An 18,608-nucleotide genomic window follows, 5' to 3' on the forward strand; every position below is an offset into this window, starting at 1 on the left:
TTTCTAAAAACACAAAACCATCCGGTGGAATACACCAAAACCAGCTATTCTGATAATCGCTCCAGAAGCATTTTTTACTGTTTGCAAAAGGATTTGCCTCTTTGGGGAAACACTCCTCACTGTTTGCGCTGCCTGTTTTCTCCCCTCTCCCTGCTGCACGAGTTCTTTTTCTGCTCCTTCACTTTAAGCCCCTTTGCTTCTTTTAGGCAGCTTCCAGATATCTGATACAGTATATAATGAGGAATTAGGTTCCATTACACGAAGGCTTAACCTTCTCGAAAAGCATTCAGCGCTTGCCAGGAGTCATCAATATTTAACAGCTGTTGTTATTATGAAATACTTCATAGGGTAACGCGGCTTGTCTGCTCGCACGCAAGGGTTTGAACGGGCGCCAGGCCCCTGTCAGAGCTGCTGAGAGATTGACAGGCGGCGAGGCTTGCGTGACAGCGGGGCTGGGGTTAGTCAGCAGTCTGCCTCCTCCGCAGCAGGGACTTCTCCTCCCCCTCGCCTCCCTTCAAAAAGGCTCCTCTGGATGGGGGTGAGACATGGGCTGGGGTCTCAGGGGGGCGAGGTGGCCCCACCAGCTCCGTGCAAAGGCTGGGGGGAGAGGAGGGCTGCCGGGCGGTGGCATGTCTTTGATGCCCCTCTTGCATGGGGAAAAAATGGATGAGGCTTGCTGGGGAAGGGGAAAAGTGGTTCGGAAAAAAAAGAGGGGACGGGATCTGGAAAGCAAACAGTTTGGTTCATACCTTAAATAAATGTCATGCTGTACTTGAGAAACTTCAAAGGGCAGTCAGATTTCAAAGCATCTCTTAAGAAGAAGCAGACTGAGAAAACCGCTAAGTTGGGAAGAAAAACTTTGCATTATTGCTAGCATAATTTCATCTGGCGTTCTGGTAGCCTCCGCGATGGGACTGAGCACCATACATCTTTTATTCAGAGGGTGTGTTTTGGTGCTGATTTCTTCTTTCCCAAAGCGTTTGTGCAACCTGTATGTTGTGGCATTTCAAAATGCAAGCACCCCTTTCATATTGTTTGGCAACGCATAATAACTGTTCTTTATGGTTTATGTTGTTTAATTTCAGCGTGTATCTAATGAGCCCTTATTGTCACTCGATGTTCTTTGTAATGCAGCAAGAGGAAACAGATCGTTTCATTTCATGACTGTAGGTTTGTTAAGCAGAATTGCTCACACCGAGTGTTTCCTAGTTCTGTTGTTTTGTTTTCTAAGCATTCAGGGTAACACGCATAGCTGCTTCTTCCTGCAGCTAGAAGATCCAGGAAGAAAGACCCCGTCTTCACTTCCTTTCAAGTACCTAGTTACCAAAAGTAAGATTTGTATGCATAAAGCAGTATCTCTGAACCTGCCAGCTAGATTTGGGTATTTTCCTCTGCTCATTTTAAGAAACAATTTATCCCCTGAGCATCACTGGAAAGAAGGGATCTCACAGGTACTCCTTGTAAAAAAGCTTGACACTGATATGCCTGCATCATACCAAGTCTGAAGAAGACAGTACTGTCCCCTCCTTACATCTCAAATGAACCCAGGCAAGGTGTTCAGATAAGAAATGACATCCCTTCACTGCTGTTTTCTCACCTGTACTGCTGTTGCTTGGTGCAGGTGGCCTGAGCAGTGCAAGGCCCCTGGGCAGCGGGCATAAGGTTTGACCATGCTTTAGTTTGTTACAGAGCTTAGCTTGGCAGGTAGTTTTGCTGATTATTTTCTGAAGAAGGAAGGGTGTGCTTGTGCGGGAAGAGGTACAGAAACACTCAGGAGGATGTAATCCCATGAATTTAAAAAGTACGCTTTTATGAGTCCTGAAATTTCCATCTCTCCGAACTAAAGAGTATTCTGCAATGAATAAATGTTCTGTTATTTCTGGGGGGAAGGGAATGGCTCGTTTCGTAATGCTTCTATAGTCTTTAAAGTGTCAGGCAGCTTTCCTCTTCTTTACCATATTCCAGTTTTTGTTTTCAAGCCAAGGGGTTTGCAAATGCAGATAGTGATGCTTGTATCAGACTGGAGGCTCAAGAGATCTCAGATTTTTACAATGTTCTGGGGAGAAACAGTGCAGCTGTGAAAGGCTCAGCAGCACTGCCAGAGACAGTCCCGTACTCCTTAAGCCAAACTTATCATCCCTTTTGTGGACTTCTTTTTGTCCATTCATTAACTGTCAATTCTAATGGTATATTAGTTTTTGGTTTCCACTCCTTTCAGTGCTTTCAGATCAGAAATTGGAACAACGTCCTCGGATCTTTGACCTTTCCTTCAGGAAATTGTGTTAGCCATTTTTCTTCATTTTTTCTCCCTCCTCTCCCTCCTCCTAACCCCCTCCCCCCACGCCCTGTATATTTCCACAGTGTTGTCCTTCTATAGGACCCAGCATTTCCAAACATGTGAGCTTTTAATGTTGTCTGGGATTGCACCATGCTCACTAGATTGCATGACCTTGCAAAACTGTCAGCCCTGGTACATGTATATCTTTATTTATCACCCTATGGTATCAATACGCTCATTCATCTTCTTTGGCAGAACAGCTCCATCTTCTGTTTTATTTTGTGTTCTGGAAGTGCAGGCTAGATAAGTTGTGCTCAGAAAAAAGTCTCTGCTGTTCCTGATTCCCACCTCTTCACTTTGCCGGTTTTGAACCTAGCAGCAGGTGAGTGCTCTACGCTGAATTGCTGACAGTCTCGTCTAAAGAGTTGCCTCTCCCAGAGAATGCAGTCCAAAGCTCCATAAAGATAAAACTTTCCATTTTTTTACAGCCAGCAGAATCCACCAGTCTGCCTGCAATATCAGCTTTTTTCTTGCCCCATTCTTGATGTATGGGAACTCTAGCAGCCAGTTTTCCCCTCAGGTCCTGGAGCCATCCTTTGCTGTTTGTTATTTTTTAGCCTTGCACAGTTGCTCCTCCCTGCCTGCTAGAAACAGTACTCCTGCATTCTCCAATCTTTCATTTGTTTTTGTCATCGCAGGCTTCACCGTTGCTCCAGAGGGCCACCATTTTATATAATGTCCAAGCTTGATCACAGCTGTACTGGCATCAGGCCCTTTGCTACCAAGCCACCCATCATAACTTCGCTTACTTTCCTTCAGTTCTCCCTCGTGATTCCTGGTGGTGACAGGGGCGTTGTTAGGCTGCTCTGTTTTCTTTTCTCTATTTTTCTGCCTGGTTAGATAACATCTTGCAATTTTCCCTCCTCATCCTGTCATGTCTTGCTTTTCCTCCTCCTCATTAATTTGGGGGATCTGTGTAGTTTTCTGCCTGTCTTGCTCTGCTTTCTCCAGGTGACAGGCTATTTCCCGGTATAGTATCTCTTCGGAGCTGTCACTGCAGTACCAGCCAAGCCCTGGGTGGATTAATCCAGTATTTCCAGTGCAGGGAGGCAGAACAGGAGTGAACAGCCAGCAACAGCTCCGCTGCCTCAGGTGCGAGGAACAAACTCCCTCTCTGAGGAGGCTCTTGGCGCCAAGGGTGTCCTTCGTCTTTGATGGTGCAATGGGTCTCCTCGCAGTCCGGGCCAGCGGGTAGGGTATGTTATGAAACGGATGTGTGTGGCCTAGCATATGGGTAACTCTAGCCGGCAAAATAACATTAAAATACTTTCCATTTGGAGATGGAATTTATAGTAGCCAGATGAGCTACGGAACAAACATCTCTTGTGCTTCTGCTGCTGTGTTTGTGTGAGCCTGAAGGCTAACAAACAGGCAGGGAGCTCTGGCCCGCTCAGCTGGGTAAAATAATAGTTTCCACTAACGATGAAGTTCGAACTGGTGGAATTTTCGCAATGCCAAAAGAGCGCATCAGAAAAAAAAACTTAGTTTCGTCTCGCCCCTCCCTGTCTGTCCTTTAACCTGCAAACCACAGTGTCAGTAATTATAAAAACATCTTTTCTGAGGGTGGAAACTCTGGAAGAGGCCATTGGAATAGGGGCTGGACTTTTAAAAATTATTGTCATGAGTGTCCATATGTCTGTTCTTATGGACAGGCGTGGCAGAAGGCTTGGCTGATTGGGGGTGAAAAAAAGCAACCGTTTCAAATAAGTTCAAGAGGTATACCAAAATGAAAATGCGGAGTGAAGAATCTGCATATCCTGTTCATAGCAGCCTAGCTTACAAATCTGAAATCACAAAATTGTTTTGGCTGGAATACGTGGGTAAGGAACTGTTTTAGGCAGCTTGGGATTTTCCTGATGTGTTTTCCCATGCCCAGGGGAGGGATTTATTACATCTAATTATACATTTGAGATGATTGCTTTGGGGTAATGACCGACATTATCACTGGCAGCAAATATTTACAATGTAAGCTAAAAAACATCACGAATATTCAGTCAGCGTGGTTCTGTGTTGCCATCATCTGTTGTAAAACGCTGATGTATCTTACAACAGTCCCTCACTAGGCTGTTAAATTGATAAGGGGCTCTTGCACAGCTGTTTGGAAAGGAAGTAACTCCATTTAGATATCCTTAATCATTTGCAACAAGTATTATTCAAGCCATTTAAAAATGTAGACCTTTTTCTTGATTTGGTATCTTACTAAAAATTTAAATGTAATTTTTTTTTTTGCTAAAAATTTAAATTGCCATGGCTTTTAGCAACAAGCTCAGAAGTATTAGAGGCTTGCTGTCTGGCTCCTCTTTTTATTCTGATTTGGTATGAACTATTCCTGTCCATCTCAACCCTTCTTTTTTTGGATTATTAAGCATCTCTGGCTGTGGCTGCTCCAGCTCTCCTTTAGCTGGAAGGGACAATGTGTATCAAATGTCCCAGCTAATCTCACTGGTATGCTCTCCTCTCTCATTTTCTCCATAGAAAGGAGAACAAACAGAAAACTGAATCTCTGTTTGCTACCCAGATATTTGTATGACTCTTCTCTGGGATGGGACAGTAGTACTGAAGCTGACTCCTTAATTCTTACTGACCAAATGATAAAGACAGCTTCCTGTCATACTCCTCAGATGAAGCAGAATCCCAGTGTGTCAAGTGATGACGTTCTTCTCAGAAATTCTTTCATTACCCCCAGAAATGGGATTGTATTTAAGGGATTTTTCTGTGGGATGTATTGACATGAAGACTTTAATCTGAGTATTCAAAGATATTTCAGATCAGGCAATGGTAACCCATGTGGGGGAAGAGCACTCACCAGTTTTGACTCCCATTAAGGTTTTCATTATTATTAGGGAAAATATATGTGATTTAATCTATTGTGAGAGTTATTAATACATTTCATACAGTAAACGACCAGCTTAAAACAAATCTTAAACCTCTGTTTAAAAATTAAAGAACTTTCCCTTGAATCTTACAGTCAGCCTCAGACTCATAGAAGCAAATAGGGTACAGTGAGACTGAAAATAATCTGATGCCAAGAAGGTCAGCACTGAAAATAAGAAACTTATTTCAGTCCCTTGTCTTCTGAGCTATATAGGCATTTCTTTATATTGTCATAATACATATTTTTATAAACAAAACAATTTGCTAACTTTCTTTTGTTTCTTTCCTGTGGGTTTTCATTGTTGCTTTATGTAGAGTACACTAATGGAAAAAATATGCTCAATAAAATTGTGATAGATATTTCATATAAAAAACATCTGGACTGCCAAATATGCATCTATCTCCTTCACAGCAAAAGAAAGTTGTCAGTAACTGACATCCAGACCACAAAGACAAGAACTCCCAATTAAATCAATGCACGTTAAGTGCCTAAATAAGAATTTTAATCTAGCAGCCCTAATCATTATGGTATCTAAATTGATAATAACTCTTTCCAACAGCCATTCAAGAAAAGCACTTTAAGAAGCAAGTTGGCCAAATGATAAAAGAAGACAATATATCTAACAAGACCGCTGTACAAGAAGGTGGACTTCTACTAGAAGTGAGTGAAAGAATGCTGTCTTTTCTGGCTCTAATCTATTCCGTTTGATGAATTATTTGGGTTAATGCTTTGTGGCAACTCAGGACAAATGGTCACTCTTGGTGTCAGTCATTCAAGAATCACACTTGTGAGTGCTTCTTGCAAGAGCAAAGCTGGCAGTTGTGATAGTCCTGGTCAGTCTCTGTTTGAGCGACTGTACCTTACACCCTTACATCCTCGAAATGACCAGTGAACTCCAGTGGGCCAGCTCACAGTTCTTTTTCACTTGGAGTGATGGCAGAAGTTTGGTTTACTTGGCCCATATTTTGAGGCTGTCAGAAGGAACTTGCTTGGTTTCTGATCTGAGTTGAGATTATTCTGGGATATTTTAATTTATCCTACTTCCTTAACCCTGTGCTCTGAGGGAAGCTGTGTGTGTAGAAGTTACTCCTTCCATGTATTTTTATCCCCTTTAGGATGTTTTTATATTGGCAGAGCAGCATAAAGGGGCCATACTGTTTCTGAGAATTGGATCCATTAATCTAGAGGAAGAATTAATACTGCTGTGAACTACTGAACCAGCTAGAGCACAGCGGTCCATCCCAGATACATCTGCATTTCAAACTCATGATGTAATAATGCCGTTTATACACTGAGGTCCTTGGAAATTCCTGTGTGATTAGGACTACATATGTATAGTTGTTTTGGATAGGATAATATTCATGATATAAAACCTGCGTTTTAATGACAGCTCTGAGATTCATGTAAATGTAAATTAAATAGTAGCCTCAAGCAAATAAATGCGGTATACTACTAAAGTAAAAAGACATTTTATCGTGGGATCCAATATCATAAGTTTGTCAAGTCTGTGGAATGGAAACTGGCACCCTGATTTCCTTCCTCTCAGTACTTTAGAAGATTTTAATTTTATATTTCAAAGCAAGTAACACAGAAGCATCTGATTAGTTAGTGCTAGTGCCAAAATGAAATGTTTGGCTGTCAGCTATTACTTCCAACCATTTCCATTCTCAATGAATAGGGAGTACAGGGCTTACAACAAATGATAAATATGGCGAGTATATAACTTTTAATGAGGCTTTCCTCTTTAGTCTATGTTTTGTTGGATGCATATTGCATGACCACAAGTTACAGTCATTAAGACTCTTCAAACAGTAGCCCTACTGCTACAAGCACATGGAGAGAACACAGATGTGTAATTTCAGGTAGGTTACAAGAGACTAATACTACTGGACATGGTAATGGTCTGCTTAATACAGGGTATATAGGAGTCACATTCCTTTTGAATATATGGGAGATATTTTATCCTGGGTCATACTTAATGAGGATCATTAACTGGATGATTAAGTGCCTGTTAATATGAATGTATTTGCCAGGCTTCATTTATGGGCATGTCTGACCTAGAATACGAGCATTAATTTTCCTTTGGGCTTGCCAGGAATATTCCCTGGGGACTGATTTTGGCTTAGATGCTCATTCAGTGGCCATGGCATGTGAAGAAAAGTGGGGTTTTTTGTTGTTCAAACAAATTCACCATGTTGTTTATTAGGGACAGTGGGGTTTTAACTGAATAGTTGCATTTGTGATTCCTTCGAAGGAGAAGCAAACAGTCTTGCTGGTAGTTGCTTTGCTTTGTATATTGGCTTATGAATCTGGCCGCTTTATCAGGTCTCGAAAGATATTTTTCAGCTGTTAAAAGCCACTTTCTTTCTCGTGACACCACCTTGCACTGTGCAACTTCTCCTAGATGCTTATATAATACAAACAAGAATAATCTGAATTGCCAAAATATGTGTGAATAATCCCTGGGTGCACTGTTAATGGAAAACCAGGGATAATGGCTTATTTTTTTCCTAGCGTGGGTATCATCGCACTGCTTTATGCATAGACAGAAATATGAAATAGCAACAGCCCTAATTACTGGTAAATGATGTATCTGTGACTCTGGAGTCTTGGAAAAATGCAGTACTTCCCTTTCAGCTTGAAAGAAAACAATGGAATTAGACTGTCTTCAAAGTATGTTTAAAATGTTTTTTATTTCTAAAGGCCTCTGCCACAACATGTGTTTTTTATTTAAGATTTTATAGAGATTTTTTACAGCTATAATCAAATAGCTTTCATCAGCAATAACAGAATAAACAATGATACCAGTTTATCAAAGACTTTTTAGTGGATCACAGCAGGTACCTAAATAAATAATTTCTTCCAGTGTTTTAAGATCACTTCTTCTGGATAAGAGAATCTTTTCTTGCCGTTTTTGTTTCCCTTTGGAGGGAAGACAGGCAAAGCTCTAAGAACCAAACTCCAATCTTATTAACGGACTTTTTGACTATACCCCATTCTTGCAATCTTTGCTCTCCTTGGAGACTTGAGACTCCAACTGTTTGACTGCAGTAATGACTTTTAACTTTGCACTTTCAAAATACTTTCCAAGACAGGTGGTATTGCAACCCTTGTGCCACATGCCTTCTGGCAGAAAAGGGCCACATTCAGTCGCTGAAGCCTGTTACTGAATACTTAAGGAACACCGGGCCAAACCCATAACCGGAAAAGTGTGAAAATAAATTGGATTGGCAGTCAATAAATCCAGATAGAATTTATGGGGTGATGGGGTGGAGAAACACAATAAAATGGTGACTTGGAAAAATAAGAATGAATCACTGGTGGGTATCTAGGCAATAGCCTTGATTGCAATAATCATCTCAGGGCTGTTAGCCACCTCCTGCTCTTCCCCCCAGCTATGCTGCACTCACAGTCTCAAGTCCAGACTCAAAGTCTACACTGTTGTTCAGGTAATTCCTCATCCAAACGCGTGTTTAATTTTCACATGTTATACTATCCTAGCAGATGATTTAAATGTCCATTGTCAAAAGGGACACCCGATCCGCACTTGTTTTCTCAATGACATGCAGTCAGGCAGTGGCCCCATCATCACCACTGACATTGCTTCTTGCCTAATGGTCACCCATATACTAAGCAGCACCCTGCTAACGTTGTCACTTGGACTTTACTGACCACCTCACAGTTGCTCCTACAGTTTTTCTGCTCATTATGGAAGGATCGTTAATATTCATGTTTCTGTCTCAACCCTTGCTGCTGAAGGACATATCTTGTATCTTGATGGGCTTTCTGCCCTTCTTTATAATGTCTGTTAGTCTTCTATTCCGCTGTTGTAGGCTGCAGCATATGGTATCCCTGTCTCCAGATGTACTGGACATAATTCTTTTCAGGTGTGAAAATAGTGTTTTATATCCAAAATGTCACAAAAATTAAAAAAAGAAATCCGTATGATCCAGGCAGCTCCCAAACAGATGCTAATGGAGTAAGACCGCCTGGCTCCGTCATGCCCCATCTCACTGATGAATACCGATAAAGGCCAGACCTGGCTTGTTCTGCCATTACCGTGGTCACCAACAGCTGACATTCTTTCAGTGAAGGCCCATGTTGTTTTCAGGATGTTCCAAGCCACTCTTTTGCCCAGTTCGCAGAGAGATTTCCACGAGTCCTCTAGTTTTAAGGCTTCAGGGCACAAGAATCACATTTCTGTGGTTTTGTCTCATGGTTTTTTTTTATGGCTGCACTGAAGATGCCAGTCATCGTACTGTCCTGGTATTTCTTACTCAGTGACACTGTATGTTCTGTTTAATATCTTTATTGGCAATCTGGATGAGGGGATTGAGTCCACCCTCAGTAAGTTTGCAGATGACACCAAGTTGGGTTGGAATGTTGATCTGCTTGAGGGTAGGAAGGCTCTGCAGAGGGGTCTGGTCAGGCTTAGAACTTACTTAAATTTTTAGACAAAGACTCTCAGATGCCTGACATCTTAAAAAACATCTTAAAATCATAGACATATAGTCTTTTATGTAAAAAAAAAAAGAAAAATAACTTCTTCAAAATCATGTCAGTCTTCAGAAGTCAAGAAAAACAGTGAAAGGTAGTTTTGGTGGTGTGGGCGTTATATCAATCACTGGTCCACTGGTATCAATAATCTTAGCTTTATTACATTAACTACTTAACCAGATAAAGCTGGGTTTTTCAAACTGAGCATCCGTATTTCGTAGGCATGCTTTTGTTCTACCATTTAGCGATTAATTTTACTGATTTGAGTTGACAGTGACATGACTAGTGAGGCAATTCAGGTATCTGGCTACTGAACCAGTGGCATTTGTGCTTGGAATTGACTGTTGGTGCAACGTGGTAGCATGATCAGGTATAGGCACTTTATCACACAGACAAGTCATTTATGTATTATTTCTTAATTCCATATCACAGGTTTGGGCATTATTGTGAATAGGAAATGTTGGTTCTTGCTTGGTAGTTCCCACAGAAGTCAGTGAGGCTTTTTTTCATTAGCTTTAATACCAAATGGAGTCCAAGTCTTAATCAAAACCAATGAAAGTCAGACCTTTTATCTAGGTAAAGGATTCAGAATTCGAGACAATATAATCTTGAAGCATATTATTTAACATTATGTCATTACCTTAAAAGTAGCTGGAGATAATAAGCTTTCTGGGAGTCTCTTTGAACAGAGAGGTGTATGTGCATATTTTGGCACTGAGAGGTATTTCCAGGTGGCCTCTACTAACAGCTTGAATTAGGGTTCAAGTTTCATTCCAAGGGAGTTAGAAAATGATACGTTAGAAAACATCCTATTGGTGCTGTTCTTCACTCTGCATAAGGAAATAACATAGGAAACCCTTTTTCCACTTGCTTTCCTGTAATTTTTTTAAACTTGTTAGTGTAATTCTACTTCCTCCTTCCAAACTGATTTATGTAATCAGTACTTGATAACACTGCGCTCTTGAAAAAAGTACTCCAGTTTGAATTTCAGTCTGAGAGCAAGATATTTTTCTCTTCCTGTTATTTTTTAATTTAAACTTGAAAAGGAAAGCTGGGAATCAGACGAAAGTGCATGGTTATTATGCTGGGCTATGACCAAGGCACGGACTTCAGAAATCAAAAACTGGTAGAGAGAGACTTGATTTATTCTGGTCTTGAATTCCTTTTCAGTTTCCTATGGTGCTGACTCTCTTAGCACAGTCCTTCTAAAGTAAGTCCTGTTAGATGATGATACAGTGCTTCACCTTTTAATCTACTAGTTTAAAATGGGGCCATCAAAATAGGAAGTTCTCATAAAAAGCTCGTAGTCTCAGTGCATTTTGTTTTCCAGCTAACAGAACTCTTAAAAGTTACCCAAACAACCCTTTTGCTTTGCTTTGTTTTCAAACATGAACCTTCTCCCAGTAATTCAGATGACATGATTTAAGCTGACATTAGTCACTTGGGTGACTTACAGAGAATTTATCCATGAAAAAAAAAAGGCTATAAATGGGGTCAGGAGTAACTTGCCATTTTATCACATGTGTACATTCACTTTCTTCTTGCCAGACACAGGCAAAACACAAAGGAACATTTCAGAAGCCCTGGTCCCTTTTTTTTCTTTACAAATAGGCATATTTCTAAAATCCAGACTTGAAATCTGGCATGGCCACAACTTTGTGCAAAAAATATCCTTTCTGTTGCCCTTTAAACAAATAACTAATGTTCTCGCTTATTCCTTTCTTCTTTTTTTTCCTTCTCAAACAAATCAGGACAAAAAAGCCTGTGACCTCTAAATACCATTAGTGTTATATCTCCTCCAATCCTTAGTGCTACTGTTACGACTGTAATGATCATGATGCTGCCACAGCACTGAGGTTTCAGAAATATAGGCGGTGGCACCCTCCAGCTTGACAGGGAGGCAGAGCAAAACAAAAAGACGTGATCCCCTTCAGATTTGTAGCCTAAATACAAGACAAGTGATGAAAGATGAATTTTTATGGGTAACACAGCGTGTGGAAATAATGAACAAAGGGGTAAACACGATTGCCAGTACTCATAGTGTATGAGCAGCTTGACCTTTGTCAGGACTTTTGCAAGAGTTTTAAGGAGGGATTTGAGGGAGAAAAATCAGGTGCCCCTGCAGAGGCTTGTGCGGTGCCTTTTAGCAAAGTGGGAAACATCATTAAGTGCTTGTTCTCAAATCTTGCATGTGAGTAAGGGTAACATGTTGGACTGATGAGGGTTAGTACTTAGCTTCACCAACACAAAATGAAGATTTTAATTGAGGAGGGAGCAAGCTGTGAGCAGATCAGAAAATCAGGACAAGCAGCTTATGTTTAATGCGATAGAGCAGGAGTGGGCAGCCAGCGCAGGTGTGCAGTGAGGAGGGACAGTTAGCATCCTCTTTGGTTTGAACTGGCATCGGTAAAGTTGGGTTCCATTTGTCAGAGCAGAGGCAAACCTGCTGTCATAGGAGGAGGCCTGGCTAAGAAATGTTAGGCGTTCTGGTGAATGGAGAAGCTGTCCGTCAGCAACGTTAAGGTAAGAATCAATAAGCTTTGGGCACAGGCCAGATGTGGATCCGAACTTCAGGCCACTGTTGCTGTCTCCAGATGGTTGATCACAGCACGCTCCACCCGAGCTCACTTTTCACAGCCGCTTCCTCTCTGTTTCTGCCCAGGCTATTTCGGTGCCTCTGGAGACAGTCCAGTGGCCATGTGACTTCCTCCCCAACAAAACATATTCTCCCATTTCAGCTCAGTTAGGGCTTCTTTCTCTCACCGACTTCAAAGCTAATCCTTGGCAACTGTTCTCACCAATTGATAGGTTCAATATTTGTACATGAGCGCTGTGTTGTATAGATGCACTGGGACTTAGTCTGCTACTAGAACTGGACTTCATGCATTTAAGTAACAAAAGCAATCATAACACTCTGTTCCTCGCATACAAATTTCTGCATGAGCATTTGCTTTTGAGGAAGTGTGTTGTTTTTAAAGATGGAAAAGTCACATACTGTAAAAAAAAGCAAAAAACCCCCCAACTTTAAATAACGCCTGTTTATTATCATGGATAATTGCAATCTTACATTGTTTAACTGGTCTTCAACTGGTTGAAGTGAAATTATAAATTATTAGCCTAATCTGTACAGCTGACACTTGCTTTCAGTATATTCCTCGTTCTCAACTCAGAAAAGCTAACGAGCTGCAACTTTGCTATCTTCTCAATAAAGTGAAGTGAGGAGCAAGACAGTGGGTCCAGGCAAGATTATGTGTTGTCTTAAGAATTTTTGCAAATTTGCATTGATTTTTTTTTGTGGTCCTGAAGGTTTCCAAAGAAAAGCTTATGTGTTTTTCTAGAAATATTGACTACATTTCTATTTGACTTTTTGCCTACCTCAATTGATAAAACTTGAATATGCCATTTGATGATTTGAACTGAAAACCACTATTAAAAAGCATGACGTTGACTGTTAAATGTACTGTTTCCTATTAGCAAGGATGTAGTATTGATTCAGAGACAGGAGGACAGATAGGCACCCCTCAAATAGTTCTGCTGCTACTCCAAGAACTTCAAAAGAAATCACTATCATTCTGGTTTTAACTGTCCCTGACATTTTATGAGTAGAAAAAAGAAAAAATAGATAGTTTTTGTATCCCATTGTAATTGCAATTCTTCTAGGAATTCCTAGCTGCAAAAGCCGATGGTGGCCAACAGCAGGCATTTCTCTAACATGTTCTACATCTTCCCTCCTCCTTCCAGTACAGCAATGCCCCCAGAATTTTCCAGTAACTGAGACTGGGCTTTTTTTAGCAATAAGAAAAGAAGTGCCTGCTCAGACTAAAGCAAGGTCTTGGGGAAGGGCCTTGGGGAAGGGTTCCTCCTCCTCAGCTTAAGATTTGCAGTCGTCGCTGCTGGTTAGAGGAGTTGTCTCTAACTTTCCATCCTTACCTCTTTCCAGACGATCAATTGTCATCCAGTTGGTATCTAGATTAGAGAAAGTATTGCTTGCCTTTCTGGGTCAGTGCAAAGCATTAACAGCATTATTCACCCCTGCTGCCAGTGTGGGACAGGGTGTGTTTTATACAGGATACAAAACATACTCAAGATGATAATTTGTGCAGTAAGACAGTTCCCAGAGTCAAATTCAGGAATGCCACATTCCCTAAAAACTCCACTGACCTGAAATGGTGTTTAAAAAAGCTGATTTACCATATATTATTGAACAGAATATTGAAATACAGATTGTTTTGCTCTTCTCCCCACCGCCTGAAACAGTTCTGTGTTGTAAAATGTGATATATAGTGCTAAATACGCAGAAAAATCGTGCTTTGAAATTAGGACATCACATTCTGTTCACAGTATATAGGCTGCAACATTGTCTTTTTTAGGTTTTGATTCCTTACAGAAAGAGATGCCTTCCATTCATGCTTCTTAACAGTTTGCAAGTAGGAGTAAAAGTCAGCTGTGGATGGAATATTGTGACGGCTTCTTCTCTTCAGGACTTGATGCACTTACATGTAAATAGCACTGGAAAAAAAAAAATCCAGACATTTGGCACTTACATATGTCTAATTGTCCAACATGTTGGATAAATATTAGTTGAGACTCTTTTCAGTAAGTTATTTCTGTGGAAGATAATGGGTAATCTTACTACATTTGTTACTGCAAAGGCTACCTAACTAAATTTGTTATTACAAGTGTAGAGTAGTGAGCAATTAATGCTTAATTTTGAGTCTTCTCAAATGGAATTAATCAGGCTTGCATTTTCTATATAGAAATTGTTGAAGGAAAGAGTGAAAAGCTCAGAGCAGCTGCAGAACTCAGAAAGAATGGAAGGCTGAACTTGCACTGAAGATACGATATTGCCCCAGCTTTGCTTCCATCTGTGAATACAACATCTGCTTTTGAGGAAGTGAAATGAGAAACTGCGTAAATTAATATAAAGATTGTTTCTGTTTCCAAGTGTAGTTCAGGGCATAGTATTGTGAAAGAGCATTGACAGTAGGGTTCCATTACTGGTAGAGCACAACTTTAAATTCATCATCATGACTAATAAGGAGGCTAAAGGAAAAGATATAAAACATTATGTCATACTTTAGTATCCTTTCATGATAATTGCTAAGGTAAATGACATGTTACTCATCCAGGTACTCACTAGCATATCCAGTAATCATGATGCATAATATCTATGTAATAATAAAATGTGCTTTTCCCCAGCAATTTTAGAATTAATGATTTGAATATTATTCTTCTTTAGATTACAATAAATAGTCTCCAATACTTGTATAATGTCCATTAATCTCAAGTAGTATTCATATAGTCACTTCCCATATGAAATACTAATTGATAAGGCTAAGAAAAGAATCACGGATTTTTTACAATTAGACATGGAACAATCCACCAAACCTTGCCATCAATAGAAAGCATTATTGGTGTAAATAATTTATTCTAAATAAACATGCCATATAACAAATTTGTACTGAGGTGGAGTCACCCATGATTTCACTTTTGCAGCAACAAAACCTTCCCTAACCTGTCTTTAAGCTACTAGTCTTTAGTACTGCTCCACTCTGGAAGCCCAGTCAGTGTTCTCATTTCCAGTGTTTAGTACTTGTGAAAACAATGGGATTCAGTTGGGATGTATGTCTTTCTAGCAGGCACCACATCAGCTTTCTGCACAAAGTCAAACGATGCTTCAGCTCTTGTTTCTAAGTACCATTGTGGACAGAGGGGTTGGTTTTGAGGTGCCGCGCTCATCGAGGGCCAGCGGTTCCTGCATATAGTAAAGAAGAGAGGCCCTACCCTGAGAACTTGACAGAGACTAAGCAAGCTTTGTTACAGAAGCTTAACTTAAAAGGAAACTATAGGGGAAGAAAAACTACGTTTACAATTTTGCATTGTGCAATCAAAACAACTTTAAAGGCAAAGTTGTTCTTGGTTGTGTCCAATGCTTATTGCATATCAAGCATATAAAAACCAACATCACCATGGTTTAATATGTGTTTACATGTGTGCACATATTACAGTCTTACTCTCCAGAGAACTACTATGTTTTCTTGAAAGTTTATAGCTCACAATTACCAGAGCTCAATGACTTACATTTTCCTAACTGATTTCCAGGAGGCCAGTTGTCTGCTGCCTCCGAGCCACTGTGTTCCAGCTCCCTTGTTAGACTGGAGACACATATATAAACAAGTATCTTCAAAGTTGCCCTAATTCCTCAGTGGAAGTGATGGGATACCGAAAAATGGAACAACAAGAAATTTCATCAGCTGAATGGTTCACAGTCATCCGTGCCTTTGAGATGGCACAGCTGTTCCCTCCAACAGTAAATGAGGGGGCCAGGGCTCAAATTCTTCTGGCAATGTGAACAATCTTTGAAAATTTTGCCAGGCCCCGCTCTGAACAGCGCAGCACTAGATGCTGAATTTCCATACTGTGTTTAAGGAGCCTGAAGTGATATCTAGGCTCAAGGAGATAGGAACATGAACTTCATTTTGTCTGGGAAGACAAGAAAAGTGAAAGGGGAATAATGATCATACGTACGTATTTCTTTGTAGAAAACCAATCAGTCTGATCGAGCACTTTGCCTCTGAAAGGCTTGCCATATAAACGCATGGCTGTAGGCTTCAGCCTGTAGGATTTACTTCCTCCCCTGGCTCAAATGATGGAAATTCATTTTCTGTTTTGTTTCTTTTGCCTGAAAACTAAGCAGTACACGCAAGCCTTTGATCAACACTGAATGCTAAAAACAGTGCTGCCACTCCCCCTTTGCACGAAATAGTGCTTACTCACAGAAATACTCCTTTTGAAGTTGCTTTGTAGATACCAGAGAAATACATAAGAGTCTGGAAGGCTAAGAGATACTGTACTTGTTGAGCAAAGGCCATATTCTGATGTCACCAGATACGGTATTTCTGAATAGTCTTTTATGCAGGGTTTTATTTCAAGGTTCTGTAAGAGTTCCTTTTTTTTCCCTGGGTTTATAAAGAGAACCTCAGGGATTCCAGAGGGATTTTTGAGAAGAGCAATTATGAGTCCTAAAAACACCAGTGGAAAGAAATACTGATTCACTAAACAATACAGTTAAAGACAGAAGGCACATTAACTGTCTGCATTTTCCTGCTAATATTCATAAGACAAGAACGAGTATATCATTTCCAGAGTTTTTAAATAGCTGCTTATTTAGATCACCAGAAAATGGCCCCATCCCACATAGGATGCAAAAACCCAGCGATCCACTATTAAAATGAAGCTGTTCCAGATAAACTGCGAGCCAACTGACCCTGGAAATTTAGTACCCAAGTTGCGTGACTCGAAAATCTGTTCAAAGCAAGGCATGGCTGCAGGCCTTGACTGTTGTACTTTAGTAACCATAGTAACATGGTCTCTGGAGACCTAATGCTAGTGAATTTTCCTTTATTTCAAGGAAGAGTAATAAGAGAAATGTGGATTGGAACTTGTTCTTGCTTTTCCCTCCCCCCCCCTTATTTTTACTACGCCATGACCTTGACCAAAATATCTTTGAAGTATTTGCTGGCTGATTTTCTGCCATGGGACCAGAAAAAAATACCAGGATATATAAAGGATCTCGCCAAAGGAAGTCCTATCTTCCTCAAAATATTTGCCTTCATTCCCAAAGAGAACCTCTTGACTAATAATGTTTCAAAAACTTCTTAATGGAAGAAACTGGTAACTTTCATCTCACAGCTACTGTGGGCACCAGAATAATGTTGTACTTTCTTTGAACTGAGAGATTAATTGTTTTTTTGTTTCAGTAGCAGGTGCAGCTTTTCGTGAGTGCATAATTGGATGTACATGTTTTTTTCAAAAGAACACAGGCCTCTGGTGCCAAGCTTTTTTTTTTTCTTTCTTTTTTTCCATTTGGGAAAAAAAACACCATGATTTCATTTTTAAAGTACAATGTAGAAAACTCATGTAAGTGTTTTTAAAAAGCCAAATACAAACAAACAAATGTTCACAATACATACTTAAGTCTGTCTCACATGTTTCAGCTATTATCCTGGATTAGAAATTCCATCTGTCATTGAATCCATATGGTTTACCAAATGGTAGTTTACAACCATGTATTTTTTGCAGATTTGAAGTTAGTTGTTTCTGTTGCAAAAGTTTTCATGTCCATGCTAATATCTTTGTGTGTGTCCCTCTGTGCATGTGTAAGTATATGCAAAGCTGCTAAAAACTGCAGTAGGATGCAAGTGGATTTTACTGATTAAAACATACCAGTTGTACACAAAGCAAAGACCATTAACATTGAGCTGTAGAATTCGGTTATTTCCTCCTCTAAATCAAGAGCCCTATTTTAGGCTTTCCATTATTTCTACTGAAAGAAATCAAGTGAAATGAGGAAATCTGCCCTTACTTCTCTGTGCTGTCCCCTCTGTGTTTTGGGCAGATATGTCCTTACATTAGGGAGTGTGAACTGCACAGGTAAGATGCTCGTTCGCATCCTGTTTCCCTTTTCTTTCCTGTAGGTTATCAATTACCCAGCCAGACAGCTGCTGTGCTTCTGACACAGCACAGCAGTGCAGCCTCCCGTTCACTGGGAATGAGAGAAAGCTATTGCTGAGGATTTTATTTCAGTAACTAAGAATGTTTAAAATCTTAAGTGGAGCCATATACTTTGTTGTCCTGTTTAATGTGAGACCCATTAACTTACAACAAAAAAGCTGGGAATAGTTTTTGTCGTTCTCATGGACTGAAGCTGTCTCTCTCTTCCACTCAGTCTAACAAATCACTAGGCTTCTGGCCAGAATAATGGAAAATCTCTATGCAGTGTTACTGTAAAGGGCTTGAGTATGGAGTTGTATATGATAACCAAGAGATTTATCTGAGAGGTCAGAAGAAGTCTTTTCCTGCTAATTTGCAATCAGTATTACCCACTCCTGGGTTACC

At 40.2% G+C, this 18,608-nt stretch overlaps 1 protein-coding gene across 9 annotated transcripts in view; it reads left to right on the forward strand.

Annotated features, from left to right (window-relative positions):
* AHRR (aryl hydrocarbon receptor repressor) overlaps window positions 1-18,608 on the forward strand; it is an 88,632-nt gene that overhangs the window by 53,065 nt on the left and 16,959 nt on the right. For 6 of the 9 annotated variants that reach the window (XM_080378587.1, XM_080378585.1, XM_080378592.1 and 3 more), the window contains exon 4: window positions 5,773-5,873. In XM_080378587.1, coding sequence (XP_080234713.1) covers window positions 5,773-5,873 — 101 coding nt within the window. Of the gene's footprint in view, window positions 1-427; window positions 539-3,313; window positions 3,535-5,772; window positions 5,874-18,608 lie in introns of those variants that run through there. The other 3 variants (XM_080378591.1, XM_080378589.1, XM_080378590.1) reach the window with 3 other exon arrangements.

Source organism: Falco punctatus, assembly GCF_963210335.1.
Source record: "Falco punctatus genome assembly, chromosome: 3".
Classification (NCBI taxonomy): domain Eukaryota; kingdom Metazoa; phylum Chordata; class Aves; order Falconiformes; family Falconidae; genus Falco; species Falco punctatus.